At 37.3% G+C, this 19,446-nt stretch overlaps 1 protein-coding gene across 3 annotated transcripts in view; it reads right to left on the bottom strand.

The window, feature by feature from the left end:
* Positions 1-19,446, bottom strand: part of ptprh (protein tyrosine phosphatase receptor type H) — a 29,422-nt gene extending 9,976 nt beyond the window's left edge. Inside the window, exons 1-14 of one of the 3 annotated variants that reach the window (XM_037534159.1) lie at positions 19,213-19,446; positions 9,383-9,473; positions 8,648-8,914; positions 7,908-8,174; positions 6,241-6,507; positions 5,394-5,660; positions 4,487-4,753; positions 3,611-3,877; positions 2,143-2,397; positions 1,916-2,009; positions 1,444-1,500; positions 1,252-1,333; positions 836-926; positions 438-511 (exon numbers count right to left, since the gene is read on the bottom strand). In XM_037534159.1, coding sequence (XP_037390056.1) covers positions 438-511; positions 836-926; positions 1,252-1,333; positions 1,444-1,500; positions 1,916-2,009; positions 2,143-2,397; positions 3,611-3,877; positions 4,487-4,753; positions 5,394-5,660; positions 6,241-6,507; positions 7,908-8,174; positions 8,648-8,914; positions 9,383-9,473; positions 19,213-19,266 — 2,400 coding nt within the window. In that variant the 5' untranslated portion in view covers positions 19,267-19,446. The remainder of the gene's footprint in view (positions 1-437; positions 512-835; positions 927-1,251; positions 1,334-1,443; positions 1,501-1,915; positions 2,010-2,142; positions 2,398-3,610; positions 3,878-4,486; positions 4,754-5,393; positions 5,661-6,240; positions 6,508-7,907; positions 8,175-8,647; positions 8,915-9,382; positions 9,474-19,212) is intronic. The other 2 variants (XM_017696122.2, XM_037534160.1) reach the window with 2 other exon arrangements.

Raw genomic sequence — 19,446 nt, 5'->3', positions numbered from 1 at the left:
AGCTAGTGGAACTGGCTGGGGAAAGGGAGGTCTGGGCCTCATTGCTTAGGATGCTGCCCCCGCGACCCAAATGGATGGCAGGGTCCTTCAGATTGATGGAGAATGTGCTGTAGATAGTTCTATAGAACTTTTTCTATAGAAAAAGGTTCTTAATCGCACCAAAAAATGGTTTTTCTGTTGTTGCAAGCACTGTAACAATAGAAGAACAATTAAAAAAAAATCTATACAGAACTACATAGCTTACAACATATTATCCATCAGTCTGAAGAACACATTCATGATGCAAAGAAACTTTTAAGCATGCAGATAGTCCTTTGAGAGTTCATGGTTCATGGTAGAACCATTATCTTTACTAAAGAATCCATCAAGAACCATTTTTAGGACTGTATGTCAGGAGATATGATATCCTGGGAATATTTGAAAAAAAAAGCACTTACTGGCATGTAGTTAGCATTGATGTAGTCAGAGCCGGCATCATTCTGTGCAGTGAGCTTTACACGAGAAGAATCATCTACAGGATTACAATAAAGAATTGAAAGACTAACCTTTTTACCCTGCAAACAAACATGGAAAACATGACAAGAAACCAAAAGTACCCTGTAAAAATTAGCAAAACATATTTCTTGTCATAGCTGTGTGTGTGTGTGTGTGTGTGTGTGTGTGTGTGTGTGTGTGAGAGAGTGTGTGTGAGTGAGAGTGAGAGTGAGAGTGTGAGTGAGAGTGTGAGTGAGTGAGTGAGTGTGTGAGAGAGAGAGAGAGAGAGAGAGAGAGAGAGAGAGAGAGAGAGAGAGAGTGTGAGTGAGTGAGTGAGTGTGTGTGTGTGATTGAAACTCACAGGCCAGTACATTGGTAAATCGGTTCTTGTTCTTGTTTTCAGGAAGTAAAGCAGCTATACGGCTCTGATCTGTACCCACTGTGCTTAAATCCTGTAAACAACAGAAGCAACAACAATAAATAACAAACCTTATCAGCATAACAGAATGATAAAACATCTGCAGTGAAAGAAATAAAACTTTTCAAATTCCAAACACAGGGTTGATCTTACCAAGATAGTAGACTTAAATGCATTAGAATAAGAAGTAGTATTATATCCAAAAGATGGATTCATTTGCAGTGACGATACAGAAATAATTCTTATAAGGTAAAGAGCTAACCTTTCAATTATTTTTATATGATTTAATGTGCATTTGCCTGTAGCTCTGTGTTGTACCCCCCCCACCCCCCCGCCCCAGACACACAACATGACTGTACCTCATATTCCTCACTGAAACCCCGGTTCTCATCACAACTCATGGAATCAAAATGTTCTGAAAACTTCTTCAGGGAAATTGGTCTAAAAACAAATAAATGTTCAGTTTCTTCAACTACTTCAGTTACTGTACTCATCTTTTGCCTACAAATAGAAATACAAATGTACAGTAAATGAAATACAAGAAAACTTACTTGTATTTATCACTGGGTTCTTTGTTCTCTACAGATGACTTTGACTTTCTAAAGACACTGGAATAGACACATGAAATAAAATGGTGACAAATTTTTAAGTTCTTTAAAAGTTTCTAAATGTCAGTTAAAGTGTTTAACTCATTAAAACTCATGTCAATAATTTCACAGTTATAGGGCAAATGGACCAATATATACATGCAAATGTTTTTTATGGAATTCTCATAGACACAATGTGTAACTTTCTGCACCTTGTATGTCAGAAACATAAAGACAGGGAAAACAAATGGAAAGAAAATAGTTGTGCATTTCCTCATTCTCATCAAGTGAATTAGCTGCCATTGCTGGTGTTCTCAGTAAGCTGACCTCAGGCAGCATAGAAATTCAACACACAGGCAAAGCTCCCTTTCCTGAGACAAAGTGAGTGTGAAGTACTGAATTCAAGCATTCTCTCACAAACAATGGCAACACTCACCTGCTAAGCTCTGGCTTGCGCCGGCATATGAAGATACCAATACAAAGGATGAGGATAGCCAATAGTAGGAATACCAGAACTCCTGCTATGACTCCTGGAAAAGTCATTTTGATTTAAATTGCTTTTTTGTCATAAAAATTATTAAAATAGTACATTTTTTCCTTATTTTTACAGAATTCTTCTTATTCTTACTTGTACAGAATAACCACATATACACCCTCTCTCACCTCTTGGATCAGTCTGGCAAGTGATTGAGACTTCGAGACTCTGTATACCCTCAGATTCAGCTGTCACAGTCAGAGTGTACCACTGGGCAGGTTGAAGTCCCCCTATAGACAAACTTTCCCCTGATGCAGTAAAGATTCTGCCTTTCATGTTGATCAGCACAGACATCCTCTCTCCAACAGGAGGACCCCAACCCAGAACTAGACCATAGCCTCCAGACGCATATTTACAGTGCAGATCAGTTACAGTAGCTGGAACTTTGAATAGAGCAGCAGACAAAGGTTGTTACCACCATGCTCAGCCAAGGAAAAATGCAGCATTTGTAATCTGCCCATTTATTGCTATGATCAAATCCCAAATTAGAAAACATTGATGAATCTCTGAATCTTTGTGAAAACTGTGTGAGTTTTAAGAAGTAATTTCTTCTAAAAACTATTTGTGATTGAGGCCCAATATGATTAGTAAACTGACAATCTTCTTTGGCAGAAAAATGCTGTAATCAGTCAGTCAGCCCTAACCTGATGCATGAAATGCATAACATTTTGAGTAAAATATAAAATGTTAAATTCTTTGTAAGGATGGTTCCAAGCTTAAATGTTTGTTATTTGTTCTTCTAAAAAAGTGTGAAAGGCATTTAAATCAAGACTCATTATTCATTAACAGTAAATTATTTACTAACAACTATGAAACAGAAAATGGCATATGAAAATGGAGGTCAATAACAGTTTAATTTGTCAATTTTGCCTATCATTTGTAGAATATGGTGATTTGTGTGGTTCATAGACTTCAAGCAGGATTTGGAAATATTTGGCAGCTTTATATAAAATTAAATTAATGTGTCCTCTACAAAATGCCCTGATGTGATAAAGGGAGGACAGGTCCCATCAATGAAGCATCATAGTCACTGTAATAATGGTAATATGGTAATATTCATACACTTTGCTCCATTAAGATGTTGACTTGCTCTTATTTTACTGTTGTTGTTTCTGGATTGTTAATTATAAGAGGTTAATTAAGTGTATAAAAACATAAAATCAAGTTGTTCATTTGTTTTTCTAAAATACTTTTTAAAAATACATGTTTGGTAAGAATAAAGTCGCTTTTTTTGTTTTTGTTAAAACTAACAAATTATTAAAGAGATTTCGACGATGCCCACTAGAATAGAGACTATGATTGCTGGGGACACTGATGAGGTTGTAGCCACTGCTCTTCACTCCTTCAAATACAGTTTATTGTATTTGAAGTGGTGTAACTTTTCTCCAAAAACTTTTCTCTATAGAACTTAAATTTCTTAAACAAAATTAAACTTATGAACTGTTTATCCTTTTGATGAAATATAAAAGAAAAACTCTTTTGAGAAAACTTATTTTTGCCAGATAAACTAAAACCACTATATTTAAAGTTATGGTGAAGCTTCACAGATTGTTAATTGCAATTAATTAATGTCATGTAAAACACTCCCACACTTACTGGTAACATTGGAAAATGTGTGTCCACTGCTCTCCACTCCTTCAAAGACAGTGTACAGAGTGAAGGAGTATTTAGTTCCAGGAGAAAGAGCTGAGATTGTGTGTGTCACTACAGAATCTCTCTCTGATTCACTGATGTTGATGTTTATTCCATTGTAGTCTGTCAGTCTGTAACTGTAAACGTTGTTGTTGTTCACTTTGTTCCATTCTAATGTCAATGCAGTCTCAGTGCGACTCTTTACAGATACACTGTGAACATTAGATGGAGCTGAAATAGAGACAGACAAAGAGAGAGAGAGAGAGAGAGAGAGAGAGAGAGAGAGAGAGAGAGAAAGAAAGAAAGAAAGAAAGAGAGAGAAGGAGAAAGAGAGAGAGGGAGAGACAAAGAGTGTCAGAGAGGGAGAGAGAGAGAGAAAGAGAGAGAGTGATAGAGGGACACAGAGTGAGAGAGACAGAGTAAGAGAGAGAGAGAGACAGAGTGAGAGAGAGAGAGAGTGTGAGAGAGAAAGAGAGAAAGAGAGAGAGAGAAAGAAAAAGAGAGAGGACTGAATAAATAATGAAGTCTGCATTTCAATTACAATAAAAATTCTGATCTACAGATGCGCAAAGGCACAATATTGAATTGTATGATATTGTAGCTTTTTGCTCATTATTTCCTATATTCTCTAATGAAATTTATTAAACTTACAAACTTATAAACTTATAAACTTACATTAAAAACCTTTCTTCTTGCTTTGGATAAAATATAAAAGAAGAAATCTCCAATTTTGACGAAACATTTTTTTCTGATGCACCTTAAAGCACTATTTATAAAGTTTGGTTGAAGCTTCACAGACTTTCAATTCACTGATTCCATGTAAAACATTCCCACACTTACTGGTGACACTGGAAAAGTTGTATGCACTGCTCTCTACTCCTTCAAAGACAGTGTACAGAGTGAAGGAGTATTTAGTTCCAGGAGAGAGAGATGAGACTGTTTGTGTCACTACAGAATCTCCCTCTGATTCACTGATGTTGATGTTTATTCCATTGTAGTCTGTCAGTCTGTAACTGTAAACGTTACTGTTGTTCACTTTGTTCCATTCTAATGTCAATGCAGTCTCACTGCGACTCTTTACAGATACACTGTGAACATTAGATGGAGCTGAAAGAGAGAGAGACAGAGAAAGAGGGAGAAAGAGAAAAGAGAGAGAGAAAGAGAGAGAACAAAAGAGAGAGAGAGAGAGAGAGAGAGAGAGAGTAAGAGAGGGAGAGGAAGGGAGAGAGAGTGAGTGAGAGTGTGAGAGACAGAAATAGAGAGTGAGAGAGAGGGAGAGATAAAGAGAGATAGAGTGAGAGAGGGACATAGAGTGAGAGAGAGAGAGAGGAAGAGACAGAGAGAGAGAAAGAGCGAGTGAGAGTGAGAAAGGGAGAGTGAGAAGGAGAAAGGGAGAGGGAGAGAGAAAGAGAGAGAGAACGAAAAAGAGAGGACTTAATAAATAATGAAGTCTGCATTTCAATTACAATAAAAATTCAGATTTACAGATGCGCAAAGGCACAATATTGAATTGTACGATATTGTAGCTTTTCACTCATTATTTACTATATTCTCTAATGAAAATTTTCAAACAAACTTATATTAAAAACCTTTATTCTTGCTTTTCATAAAATATAATAGAAGAACTATCACATTTTCACAATACTTATTTTTGTCTCATGAACCTTAAAGCACTGTTTATAAAGTTTGGTTGAAGCTTCATAGATTTTCAATTCATTGATTCCATGTAAAACACTCCCACACTTACTGGTGACACTGGAAAAGTTGTATCCACTGCTCTCCACTCCTTCAAAGACAGTGTACAGAGTGAAGGAGTATTTAGTTCCAGGAGCAAGAGCTGAGACTGTGTGTGTCACTACAGAATCTCCCTCTGATTCACTGATGTTGATGTTTATTCCATTGTAGTCTGTCAGTCTGTAACTGTAAACTGTGCTGTTGTTCACTTTGTTCCATTCTAATGTCAATGCAGTCTCACTGCGACTCTTTACAGATACACTGTGAACATTGGATGGAGCTGAAAGAGAGAGAGAGAGGGAGAGAGCAAGAAAGAGAGAAAGAGAGAGAGAGAGAGAGAGGGAGAGGAAGTGAGAGAGAGTGAGTGAGAGAGTGTGAGAGACAGAAATAGAGAGAGCGAGTGAGAGAGGGAGAGATAAAGAGATTGTGAGAGAGAGTGTGAGACAGAGAGAGAGAGAAGAAGAGAGAGTGAGAGACAGGAAGAACAAGTGAGAAGGAGAAAGGGAGAGAGAGAGAGAGAGAGACAGAGAGAGAGAACAAAAAAGAGAGAGGACTTAATAAATAATGAAGTCTGCATTTCAATTACAATAAAAATTCTGATTTACAGATGTGCAAAGACACAATATTGAATTGTACGCTATTGTAGCTTTTCACTCATTATTTCCTATATTCTCTAATGACATTTTTCAAACTTAAATTAAAGACTGTTCTTCTTGCTTTTCGTAAAATATAAAAGAACTCTCAAATTTTGATGAAACTTATTTTTGTCTGACAAACCTTAAAGCACTGTTTATAAAGTTTGCTTGAAGCTTCACAGATTTTCAATTCACTGATTCCATGTAAAACACGCCCACACTTACTGGTGACACTGGAAAAGTTGTATCCACTGCTCTCCACTCCTTCAAAGACAGTGTACAGAGTGAAGGAGTATTTAGTTCCAGGAGAAAGAGCTGAGGCTGTGTGTGTCACTACAGAATCTCCCTCTGATTCACTGATGTTGACGTTTATTCCATTGTAGTCTGTCAGTCTGTAACTGTAAATGTTGCTGTTGTTCACTTTGTTCCATTCTAATGTCAATGCAGTCTCACTGCGACTCTTTACAGATACACTGTGAACATTGGATGGAGCTGAAAGAGAAAGAGAGAGAGAGAAAGAGAGAGAAAGAGAAAGAGTGTTTAGTAATCTTTATTCCATTGTAGTCTGTCAGTCTGTAACTGTAAACGTTGCTGTTGTTCACTTTGTTCCATTCTAATGTCAATGCAGTCTCAGTGCAACTCTTTACAGATACACTGTCAACATTAGATGGAGCTGAAAGAGAGAGAGACAGGGAAAGAGAGAGAAAGAGACAGAGAGAGAGAGAGAGAAAGAGAGAAAAGAGAGTGAGAGAGAGAGAGAGAAAGAGGGAGAATGAAAGAGAAAGAAAGAGAGAGAGGACTGAATAAATAATGAAGTCTGCATTTCAATTACAATAAAAATTCTGATCTACAGATGTGCAAAGGCACAATATTGAACTGTATGATAATGTAGCTTTTCGCTCATTATTTCCTATATTCTCTAAAGAAATTTATCAAACAAACTTACATTAAAAACCTTTCTTTTTGCTTTTCATAAAATATAAAAGAAGAACTCTCAAATTTTGATGAAGATTTATTTTGTCTGACAAACTGTGAAGCACTGTTTATAAAGTTTGGTTGAAGCTTCACAGATTTTCAATTCACTGATTCCATGTAAAACACTCCCACACTTAGTGGTCACACTGGAAAAGTTGTATCCACTGCTCTCCATTCCTTCAAAGACAGTGTACAGTGTGAAGGAGTATTTAGTTCCAGGAGAAAGAACTGAGACTATGTGTGTCACTACAAAATCTCTCTCTGATTCACTGATGTTGATGTTTATTCCATTGTAGTCTGTCAGTCTGTAACTGTAAACATTGCTGTTGTTCACTTTGTTCCATTCTAATGTCAATGCAGTCTCACTGCAACTCTTTACAGGTACACTGTCAACATTGGATGGAGCTGAAAGAGAGAAAGAGAGAGAGAGTGAGAGAGGGAGAGGAAGGGAGAGAGAGTGAGTGAGAGAGTGTGAGAGACAGAAATAGAGAGAGCAAGTGAGAGAGGGAGAGATAAAGAGATCGTGAGAGAGAGTGTGAGACAGAGAGAGAGAGAGGAAGAGAGAGTGAGAGACAGAGAGCAAGTGAGAAGGAGAAAGAGAGAGAGAGAGAGAACGAAAAAGAGAGAGGACTTAATAAATAATGAAGTCTGCATTTCAATTACAATAAAAATTCAGATTTACAGATGCGCAAAGGCACAATATTGAATTGTACGATATTGTAGCTTTTCACTCATTATTTCCTATATTCTCTAATGACATTTTTCAAACAAACATATTAAAAACCTTTATTCTTGCTTTTTTCGTAAAATATAAAAGAAGAACTATCAAATTTTGATGAAACTTATTTTTGTCTGATGAACCTTAAAGCATGATTTATAAAATTTGGTTGAAGCTTGTAAGACACGCCCACACTTACTGGTGACACTGGAAAAGTTGTATCCTCTGCTCTCCACTCCTTCAAAGACAGTGTACAGAGTGAAGGAGTATTTAGTTCCAGGAGCAAGAGCTGAGACTGTGTGTGTCACTACAGAATCTCCCTCTGATTCACTGATGTTGATGTTTATTCCATTGTAGTCTGTCAGTCTGTAACTGTAAACATTGCTGTTGTTCACTTTGTTCCATTCTAATGTCAATGCAGTCTTACTGCGACTCTTTACAGATACACTGTCAACATTGGATGGAGCTGAAAGAGAAAGAGAGAGAGAGAGAGAGCGAGAAAGAGAGTGTGAAAGAATGAGAGAGGGAGAGAGAATGAAAGAGAGAGAGAGTGAGTGAGAGAGGGTTAGAGAGAGGGGGAGAGAGTGAGAGAGAGAAAGAGAGAGAACGAAAGAGAGAGAGAGGACTGAATAAATAATGAAGTCTGCATTTCAATTACAATAAAAATTCTTATTTAGAGATGTGCAAGAGCACAATATTGATTTGTATGATATTGTAGCTTTTCACTCATTATTTCCTATATTCTCCAATGGAATTTATCAAAAAAATTGACAATAACAACCTTTCTTCTTGCTTTTCATAATATATAAAAGAAGAAATCTCCAATTTTGATGAAAGTTATTTTTGTCTGACAAACCTTAAAGCACTGTTTATAAAGTTTGGTTGAAGCTTCACAGATTTTCAATTCACTGATTCCATGTAAAACACTCCCACACTTACTGGTGACACTGGAAAAGTTGTATCCAATGCTCTCCACTCCTTCAAAGACAGTGTACAGAGTGAAGGAGTATTTAGTTCCAGGAGAAAGAGCTGAGACTGTGTGCGTCACTATAGAATCTCCCTCTGATCCACTGATGTTGATGTTTATTCCATTGTAGTCTGTCAGTCTGTAACTGTAAACGTTGCTGTTGTCCACTTTGTTCCATTCTAATGTCAATGCAGTCTCACTGCGACTCTTTACAGTAACATTGTCTACACTGGGTGGCTCTGAGAGAAAGAGATATAGAGAAAAGAATTGGAACTCAAACTCAGTTACCATGAAAATGTAATTTACAGATGAACAGCAGTACAGAAAGAGATCAAGATTTAATTTCATTAATACATTTTTATAAAAAAAATGCTAATTGTAATAATTCCATTTTACAAGAAGTCCTTGCCCCTTTGCCCTTATATTGTACAAGTGCATTATGTTTTAAATTAAATTCAGTTTTATTGTACAAAACATTTGATTAGCTTCCATTGGTTCTCCCCTAACTGAAACTTTTTTGTTTGTTTGTTTGTTCTTAGGTTGTCAGTCCTGGATAGCTGGGTGTTGTTAGTCAATTAACACAGGAGACCCTTTATGAAAATTTAAATAAAAGTCCTACAAATATATTTTGCATCTTTATTAACCTAGCCATACAAACTGAATGAATGCATTAATTAATTAATTAATTAATTAATGATTAAACTTACTCTGTAGCATCGTTGTTGCTGTTCTTGTGGTGGCAGAGTTAGATGTCACTGTAGATGTTGGCGAAGATGTTGGAACTGAAGAGCTTTGCGACTGTGAACAGAATAATGACATTTAATATCATGTTAAATCATTATAACTTTAATATACTCTATGTCTGCTTTAGTGCCACAGATTTCTTTACAGTGGTGGTGAAACTATGGTCATTTATTTACTATCACCAGTGAACCTAAACATCTTTCGATTTTAATATGTAGCATTGATCATGTTTTTAAAAAGTGGTCATTCTGAAAAAAATAACAAGCATTTTTTTGGTCTTACAACTATTTTGTCTTACAACAGCCTGCTGGTACCTCTCCACCAAGAATTTTTTTAAAATTACATTTTAGATCAAGATCTGCTCAAAAATCCTTTAAGAGGCATTAAATTCCTAAGATGTCTGGTTGCTGTCACATCAACCAACTCTTAATGTTTGCACTTTCACGATGTAATTATGCATACATTTTGAAAAATTGTTGGAATTCCCCTTTAAATATCTAAGAAATAATTTCCTGGTGCATTGCAATGTTCTCCCTTTTCCGACACACCTCAAACCCCTCCATGTACACAGAATGTACAGCAGGAAAACTAAAATGTGCAGTGCAGTGGGACTCCAGGAACAAAACTGAAAAACTTTAAACTGAAATCTGGGCAAAACTGTTTGAAATCTGAATGGAACATTATAGGTTCAGAGTGAACTTTATTCTGCAATGGTATGGAAAAGCTGAACTGAGATATATACATGAAACTTAGTTTCAGTTCTGTTTCGTCTGTCTGTCTGTCTGTCTGTCTGTCTGTTTCATTTCCACTTCCAGTATTGACTACATATATCAGCTAATTCTAATATGTTGACAATGTCTTGGATTATACAGACTCTTGAACAACATGTTTGTTTTTCTCTACCCAAAAGCATAGAGTGCACTTCATTCCAAACTAATCAGTAACAACTGATGTGAATGACTGAACATGAATAACCCAAACATTTCCCACTTCCTTAACAGACACAGAGTGACCTGTTCTTCATCACCATGAATGTTTGTACATCAGACCATGATTAATAACCTTTCCATTCCATTTATTATGCCTACACATGTGAAAGATGCCTGTTGTTGCTTTCTGTTTGTCTTTCTTTTGCAATGAGGTGTGAACAGACAGACTAATTTGTATGGTGCACTGTTTGGAATTTGAATATAAAAACTCTTTGATAGCCTAAGCGTTGTTATGACACATGTGAGCAGGTGCTCTGCCTGCCCTGGGCACTGTATAAACTGAAAGCTTTTATGTTGGTTTTACATGATTCAAAAATGTGCATGATTTCAACATGAATAAAATGTTACATCAACACACATTTCCGTGATACATGATATGAGACAATATTTTTTTGGAACAGGTCAAATAGTGCCACTTTTAAAAAAACAATATCACAACCTCTAAATCAAATGATTTGTATTCAACATTTCACATACTGTGCTGTACTAAAATTAAATTGTCTCAAACAGCTTAACAACAGTTCAGGCTGTAGTGTCAAATATGAATGAATATCGTACAGGGATGCACCAATGTGGGAATAGTGCTGATATTTTTCATGTACATATTCCAACAAACATATTCTATACAGAAATATGAATAAAATGTATACATTCTATCTACAAATGGAGTAAAATTAATCAATTACAGATGTTTTAGCTCAGTAGTCCAGCATAAAAATTCTCTTCTAGAGCTTCTAGAGTACAAAAGTCAACAAAGTTGTGTCATCATAAATGAACAAAAACATCAAAAAACTAAACTGCTGATTTTTTATGTTTATCAGCTGATACCAATTTAATCCCAATATCATCATGCAGCCTTAGTGATTTACGTATTCATCAAAAATGTTTTTCCATGAGATCATTATTTATTGTCATTCTGTTGACATTGCCGCTAGTATTCACTGCACTTGCTTCAGTCGCCTGTGTTAAAGTTACTGTAAGTGAGATGGGGAAAAGCGGAATCAGGAAACTTTCAAAATGAGCAAAGAGCGGTAAAATAGCTCCAGGCACGTCATGTGATCACATGGATTCTGTCCTTCAGGCCTTACCATATTATATAAATCATAGCATAACTGTTACTAAAAGTAAAATTTCCATCTTACATTTTATTTCATCACGTCTTAGAACAATTTCATATATATATATATATATATATATATATATATATATAATTTTTTTTTTTTTTTTTTTTTTTTTTTTTTGGTGGGGGGTGGGGTGGTGGGCGTATTGGGCGTACTATTACAAATCTTTCTCTTAGATATTTGTGTCAGTACCGTGTCCATCTTTTGGGGTTATTTGGTGTCTGATGTGTCATTCTATCACATTAATATGTGTTTCTTTAAATCTCTGATGTGCACTTATTTAAAAAATCATCAAGGAAAATAAAAGTATTTAAATTGTTTACTCAATTCAAGTTTACTTTTTATCACATATCCTACTTAGTGGATTGAGACAATCATGTATTTAATGAGATATGATCTAAATCAACTTGATCCCATTCCCATTCTTTGTTTCTAAATTTTGTACTCCATTCGTGTAAAGATTCTATGAACAGACTCTGTCCACAGCCTGTGTCAGTGACGACTGGTGGAAATTATCTGTTGACATTAGACCTACATAGTCTCATCTTTCAGCAATATTGATACAGAGACAAAAAAAACCATTAAGAATAGTTTCAGTGTATGTCTCTCAATCTAGAAAATAATTCCTGGCAGATTAAAAATTGTTCAAAAGTGTAGCAACAATTACAAACAATATATAGGGACAAAAGGGGGATATGTTGGCATAACATGGTGACACTTTTAAAGTGTATAGGAATGGTAAAGTGGAGACGGGTCATGTGGGGGTGGTGCGGGGACAGTTATGGGGCATTCAGAGAATTTAAAGAAAATATGTGATTTTCAGATTTTGGGACACATTTACTTCTAGATAATGAGATCTGTTCACCTTGTGGCCATGAGGGACAGAGGTGCAGTCTCACTTGACTAAAGAACTTGTTGGAAGTTTTTTTTTATTTATTTAAAAATTACTTCACTTTGAAAGAAATCAAAAAGATCTTTAAAAAATAAAGACAATGAAACTTCTTCTTTCGGCTGCTCCCTTTAGGGGTCGCCACAGCGGATCATCTGCCTCCATCTTGCCCTATCCACTGCCTCCTCTACTTTTACACCAACCATCTCCATGTCCACCTTCACTACATCCATAAACCTTCTCTGAGGTCTACCTCTTCTCCTTCTGCCCGGCAGCTCCATCTACAACATTCTTTGACCAATATATCCACTATTCCTCCTCAACACATGTCCAAACCATCTCAACCTGGCCTCTCTGGCTTTATCTCCAAACTGCTCCACCTTCACTGTCCCTCTGATCTGCTCATTTCTAATCTTGTCCATCCTTGTCACTCCCAACGAAAATCTCAGCATCTTCATCTCCGCCACCTCCAGCTCAGCCTCCTGTCTTTTAGACAGAGCCACAGTCTCCAAACCATACATCATAGCAGGACACACTACTGTCTTGTAAACCTTCCCTTTCACTCTTGCTGCTATCCTTCTGTCACACATCAGCCCCGACACCCGTCTCCACCCACTCCATCCTGCCTGCACCCTCTTCTTCAACTCTTTTCTGCACTGTCCATTGCTCTGGAATGTTGACCAAAGATATTTGAAGTCATCCACCTTTACGACCTCTACTCCTTGCATCTTCACCTTTCCACCTGCCTCCCTCTCATTCACACACATGTATTCCGTCTTGTCTCTACTGACCTTCATTCCTCTCCTCTCCAGTGCAAACCTCCACCTCTCCAGATTCTCTTCCACCTGCTCTCTACTCTCACCACAGATTACATTGTCATCTGCAAATATTATGGTCCATGGAGCCTCCTGCCTGACCTCATCTGTCAACCTTTCCATCACCATTGCAAACAAAAAGGGGCTCAAAGCTGATCCCTGATGTAACCCTACCTTCACCTTGAAACCATTTGTCACTCCAACTGCACACCTCACCACTGTTTCATTATCCTCATACATGTCCTGCACCACCCTAACATACTTTTCAGCTACACCTGACTTCCTCATACAGTACCACAGTTCCTCTCTTGGCAACCTATCATATGCCTTCTCTAGATCCACAAAGACACAATGTAGCTCCTTCTGACCTTCTCTGTACTTCTCTACCAACACTCTCAATGCAAAAACTGCATCTGTGGTACTCTTTCTGGGCATGAAACCAAACTGCTGCTCACTGATCTGAACCTCTCGCCTTAGCCTTGCTTCAACAACTCTTTCCCATACCTTCATGGTGTGGCTAATCAACTTTATACCTCTGTAGTTACTGCAGCTCTGCACATCACCCTTGTCCTTAAGAATGGGGACCAGTACACTGCTTCACCCCTCATCAGGCATCCTCTCACTCTCCAGGATTTTGTTAAACAACCTGGTTAAAAAGTCCACTGCCTTCTCTCCTAAACATCTCCATACCTCCACAGGTATGTCATCTGGACCAACTGCCTTCCATTCTTCATCCTTTTTAAAGCTGCCCTCACTTCCACCTTACCAATTCTCTGCACTTCCTGATCGACTATCTCTCCCCCCGTTGTCTCTCTCTCTCATTTTCCTCATTCAGTAATTCTTCAAAGTACTCCTTCCATCTACTCAACACTCTCTGTTCACTCACTAGTACATTTCCCTCTCTATCCTTTATCAGGCTAACCTGCTGTACATCCTTTCCAGCTCTATCTCTCTGTATAGCCAAACGATACAAGTCCTTTACTCCTTTACTGTCCAGCCTCTCATACAGCTCATCATAGGCCTGAGCCTTTGCCTTTGCCACCATTCTTTTTGCTATGCGACTAGCCTCACAGTACTCCTGCCTACTTCCTTCATCTCTCTGGTTATCCCACATTTTCTTAGCTGCCCTCCTCTTCTGAATACTTTCTCTGACCAGACGAAACACCCAACACACATTTGCCAGTTTCTCTCACCACCTTAGCTGTAGTTTTCCAGTCCTCAGGTAGCTCCTCACTGCCCCCAAGGGCCTGTTGCAATTTTTCCCTGAACTACCTGCAACCATCCTCCTCCTTCAGCTTCCACCATCTAATCTTTGGCTCTGTCTTCACTCTCTTCCTCTTCTTTGTTTCTAATCTCATTCTACAGACAACCACCCTATGCTGCCTTGCTTCCCCTGGCACCACTTTATAATCTCCAATCTCCTTTAGGTGGCATCTCCTGCTAAGGATATAATCCACCTGTGTGCACCTCCCTCCACTCTTGTATGTCACCCTGTGTTCTTCCCTCTTCTGAAAATACGTGTTCACCACAGCCATTTCCATTCTCTTTGCAAAATCTACAACCATCTGACCTTCCGCATTTCTATCTTTCACACCATACATACCCAGCACCTCTTCATCCCCTCTGTTCCCTTCACCAACATGTCCATTGAAGTCTGCACCAATCACCAATCACCAATCTCTCCTCTTTAGGGACACCATCTACCACTTCATCCATCTTACTCCAAAATTCCTCTTTCTCCTCTAACTGACAACCAACCTGTGGTGCATATGAACTGACCACATTCAAAATTACACCATCAGCCTCCAACATCAGGCTCATGATCTTGTCTGACACTCTCTTTACATCCAGAACACTTTTCCCAAGCTGTTCCTTTAGGATTATCCCTACTATCCCCCTTCCTCTCTACACCATGATAGAACAGTTTGAATCCACCTCCAATGTTCCTGGCCTTACTTCCTTTCCATCTGATCTCCTGGACACACAGAATAGCCACGTTCCTTCTCTCCATCATGTCTGCAAGCTCTCTGCCTTTACCAGTCATTGTCCCTATGTTCAGAGTCCCTACTCCAACCTCCACACTCCTGCCTTTCCTTCTCTCTCGCTGCCTTCTAACCCGCCTTCCTCCTCTCCTCTTTGATGGTCTTCGACCTACAGTAGTCCAATTTCCACCAGCACCCTGCTGGTCAACAGCACTGGAGGCGGTCGTTGTTAACGCAGGCCTCGACCGGTATGGCAATCATATTTGTGATCCGCATGATAGTTTTGGCAGAGATTTTACGCTGGATGCCCTTCCTGACGCAACCCTCACCGTTTATCCAGGCTTGGGACCGACGCCAGAAGTACACAAAGTACACCCCTAATGGCTGGTTTAAAGACAATGAAACAATTACCAAAATAAATAAATAAATAAATAATTAAAAATCAGTTTTCATAAGTTAAAATTTAGGTGTTAGGGTTTGGGACAGTCAATTCACCCAACCTAGTAATAATTCTACATTACAGAATTAGATTAACCTGCACTGGCACATGCCCTGAAATTCATTTAATCAGAAAATACCCACACATACTTTGGAAATAATTTACATTTGACCCATGCCTCCCATGTGCCCTTAATGTTTATTTTTACTTTTAAAATCTGCAAATTATCACAATTACAGGTCATAATTTTAATAATGCTATATTATCTAAGCACTTTAATATATATGGCATTTCAAGAGGACAATAAAGTTGCGCTTTATGCGTAGTACTTTGGACTGGCATGTCATTTCAGGAGATATATATATATATATATATATATATATATATATATATATATATATATATATATATATATATATATATAAACCGTTCTCCTTTCTATGAAGCTGCTTTGTGACAAAATATGTTGCTAAAATGCTATAAATATTACAATGCAAATCAGCTCACCAGTCTGATTAGAGTTGTATCATTGTATTCCAATTCATTTAAAAGTATATATATATATATATATATATATATATATATATTGCTCAAAAAATAAAGCAGTATATATGAGCAGTATACAGTATACAGGCCACATACACAATACTGAGCCTCATTTTGACTTGTTTTAAGGACATTACATCAAAGTTGGATCAGCCTGTAGTGTGTTTTTCCACTTTAATTTTGTGTGTGACTCCAAATCCAGGCCTCCATTGGTTAATAAATTTGATTTCCATTGATGGTTTTTGTGTGATTTTGTTGTCAGCACATTCAACTTTGTACAGAACAAAGTATTCAATGAGAATATTTCATTCATTCAGATCTAGGATGTGTTATTTGAGTGTTCCCTTTATTTTTTTAGCAGTGTGTGTGTGTGTGTGTGTGTGTGTGTGTGTGTGTGTGTATATATATATATATATATATATATATATATATACACTTTATATAAATAACAGGAAAAAGAGGATATGAATTGGATTGATGAATTACAATCTCCAGTTGTAGCACCACAATATACATACATATAAGCCCATTGGTAAGTGAAGTGGTGGCAGAGCAATGTATTCACAACTGAAGCCCAGGTTGTTGAAGACACCCCTACATGGCACTAACCTCCCACTCCCTTGGTGATAATCTCTCAGTCTTCCACTGCTCTTGTTTATTAAGGACCACAAATGGATTGTTCATTTTTATCTCATCTGAAAACATCAGAATAGCTACAAACTCTTTGGCTATGTACGTTTTAGACATAGCTTTTTCCACTTGACATGCTATATCAAGCAGTTACTTTTTCAGAGGTGGGGGAGAGATGGGTGACAATGTGAGGGCAATACAGTTACATTTATGTAGTAATACACAGAGTCTATTTTATACACAGAGCAGTATAAAATAAAAATGCGCTTAAAACTGGAAGCCTCCTTCTGTCTTAATTACTTACTATTAATTTCTGTCTGTTTTTCAGTTTTACTTGTCAGGTTTGGCATCAAACTATCAACTTGAACTGATGGAGATACAATAATTAAGCTAAAGGGTTAGCTCCTTTTGCATCGGCTTGTCAGATTGTCAGATCGGCTTGATAAACTCACATCTTATAAAGAAAGGTAGTATTATATGTCTCGTGTTTGTCTTTTTGAAATCTGGACTTTTGTTTATTGACAGACATTTTTTTACCTATCCCAGCCTCCTACTCTTGACGTTTGCCATCTTTTACACTAGCAGTTTAAAGAACATGCAACAGAGGTCCAAACCATGGGCCAGAACTTTTTTTTTTGCCCGTGGATTGGAAAATTGGAACTATGGTCATGTAGTGAGTTTGTTATTTACTGACACATCACATTGCGTTTTATATGGAGCATATGCATAATATCTAAAGCAATGGTTCTCAACCTGGTCCCCAGATGGTCCACATTTTTGTTCCAACCTAATTCACAATGCATAGGAATAGAACAAAAATGTGGACCTTCTGGGGGGCCCTGAGGACCAGGCTGGAAATCACTGATCAATAGCATACATTAAATTGATTTATACATCCTTTTTTTTTGTGGCCCACCTTATTCTGTGCTGTGATTTGACAGGTGAAAATTCAGTTTATCTGTGAATTAATTATGCTGTTTCATATTATAAGTCAGAGACAAACAGGGACCATCTTGCTCACAAGATCACATCTTGTGAGATCATGTGAGATGATTTTCTGGGAGCATTTCACATATCTTGTTTCACAAAAATCAAAACACAGGCAGATTAAGGAGCATACAAGTGACCACCCATTATGACACTACCAAGACAATGCTAAAATAATGTCTATTCAATGCTGAACCAAACAACACCAAAACAAAACTAACTTGATAACTAGAACATTCAGTTCAGAAAACAGTTGTACACACTCTTGGACTGCAAGACATCATGAAAAAAACAATGAAAGCAACATATCATGTATATACAAACTAAAGCACACATAAGTAAAGGCAGTAATGAAAAGATGGGCTGAAGAAGGTGACAAAGACAGAGCCACAATTTTAATAATTAGCAATAATTAGCAGTTCAAATCACAGTATTAATCTTATTGGACCAAAATAATATGTGCATTTTAAAAATTAGGTAGTCCAGAACTAAAGTAATTCTATTCCCATAGAGGGCTCTACTTATGTCTTATCTACAACAGTTTTACTCTGTCTTTGTCTTACATATAGATCTAGCATTAAACACATACAGTAATGAAGTAAATGTTTAAACATTCCAAAACTTATTTTCTGCCTCACAGGCCTGTTTAAAGATGTGAAGCTATTTAATCAAGCTGGTTCTGCAGGCGTAGAAAAAGAACCCATACAATCTGATAATAGTGATTCAGTTTAATGGTTAACTGGCTACAGCTTTTTTATTGTTGTATCATCCTCCAAAAGGAGCCAGGTGAGGATTCCTTCTTCTTCCTTTTAACCCTTCAAGACACACACAGGCATTTTTTGGATTTTATCTGAATTGACATTCCATACCGATACCTCCTAATTTGTGGTGCACATAATTAAATACACATAATAATTATGTGTAAACACATAAAATTATGCATGTGCAATCTGTCCTTTATTTTAAAACAAATGAACAAAAATGAAAATGGCATGCTACACAACCTTGAGCATCAACTTCAGTCTGTGACTTATTTTAAATATAGCACTACATCACACCAAAATACAAATCTATGTACTGTTTAATTTTATTATTACTTTTTTACATTTTATTACATGTTGTATATAATACAAATATTGGCAATGGTTTTTGAACGGCTGGATGACTTATGAACCCAGCTTTCCTTTGTACTTACCATGTACATTTTTTACTCTTCCCTAAAATGATCATTCTTAAAATGAACACTCATTAAGTAAGATGTCAAAATAGATGGTTTCTCACAGTGACCTATGTGATTTCTCTGGAGGAACAGTAGACCCAGCAAGGAAGTGAGCTTAATCGTATCATAATTTTTGTGTCTTAAACATCGCTGAGTATAGACTGAGAACATCTTACCTTCACAAGAGCCACACAGTGACACAGAGACAGCAACAGCACAAGTCGTCCCATGATATAACCAAGTAAAAAGGTCCATAAAGATTGACGGTGTTCTCTACTGACAGCTCCACGCCGGTCCCCTACAGCTCCACTTGTGCTTACAGACGTTTTACTCTGTTAGATAAGTTCTTAGTTTGTCTTTAGTTTCTCCTTTGAACTCTACTTCTCTGTGTTCCTCCCTCTAAAGACAAT

This window comes from Pygocentrus nattereri, chromosome 24, assembly GCF_015220715.1.
Source record: "Pygocentrus nattereri isolate fPygNat1 chromosome 24, fPygNat1.pri, whole genome shotgun sequence".
NCBI lineage: Eukaryota > Metazoa > Chordata > Actinopteri > Characiformes > Serrasalmidae > Pygocentrus > Pygocentrus nattereri.
Note: the sequence above shows the minus strand (reverse complement) of the source record. Positions and strands in the feature narration are given on the sequence as shown.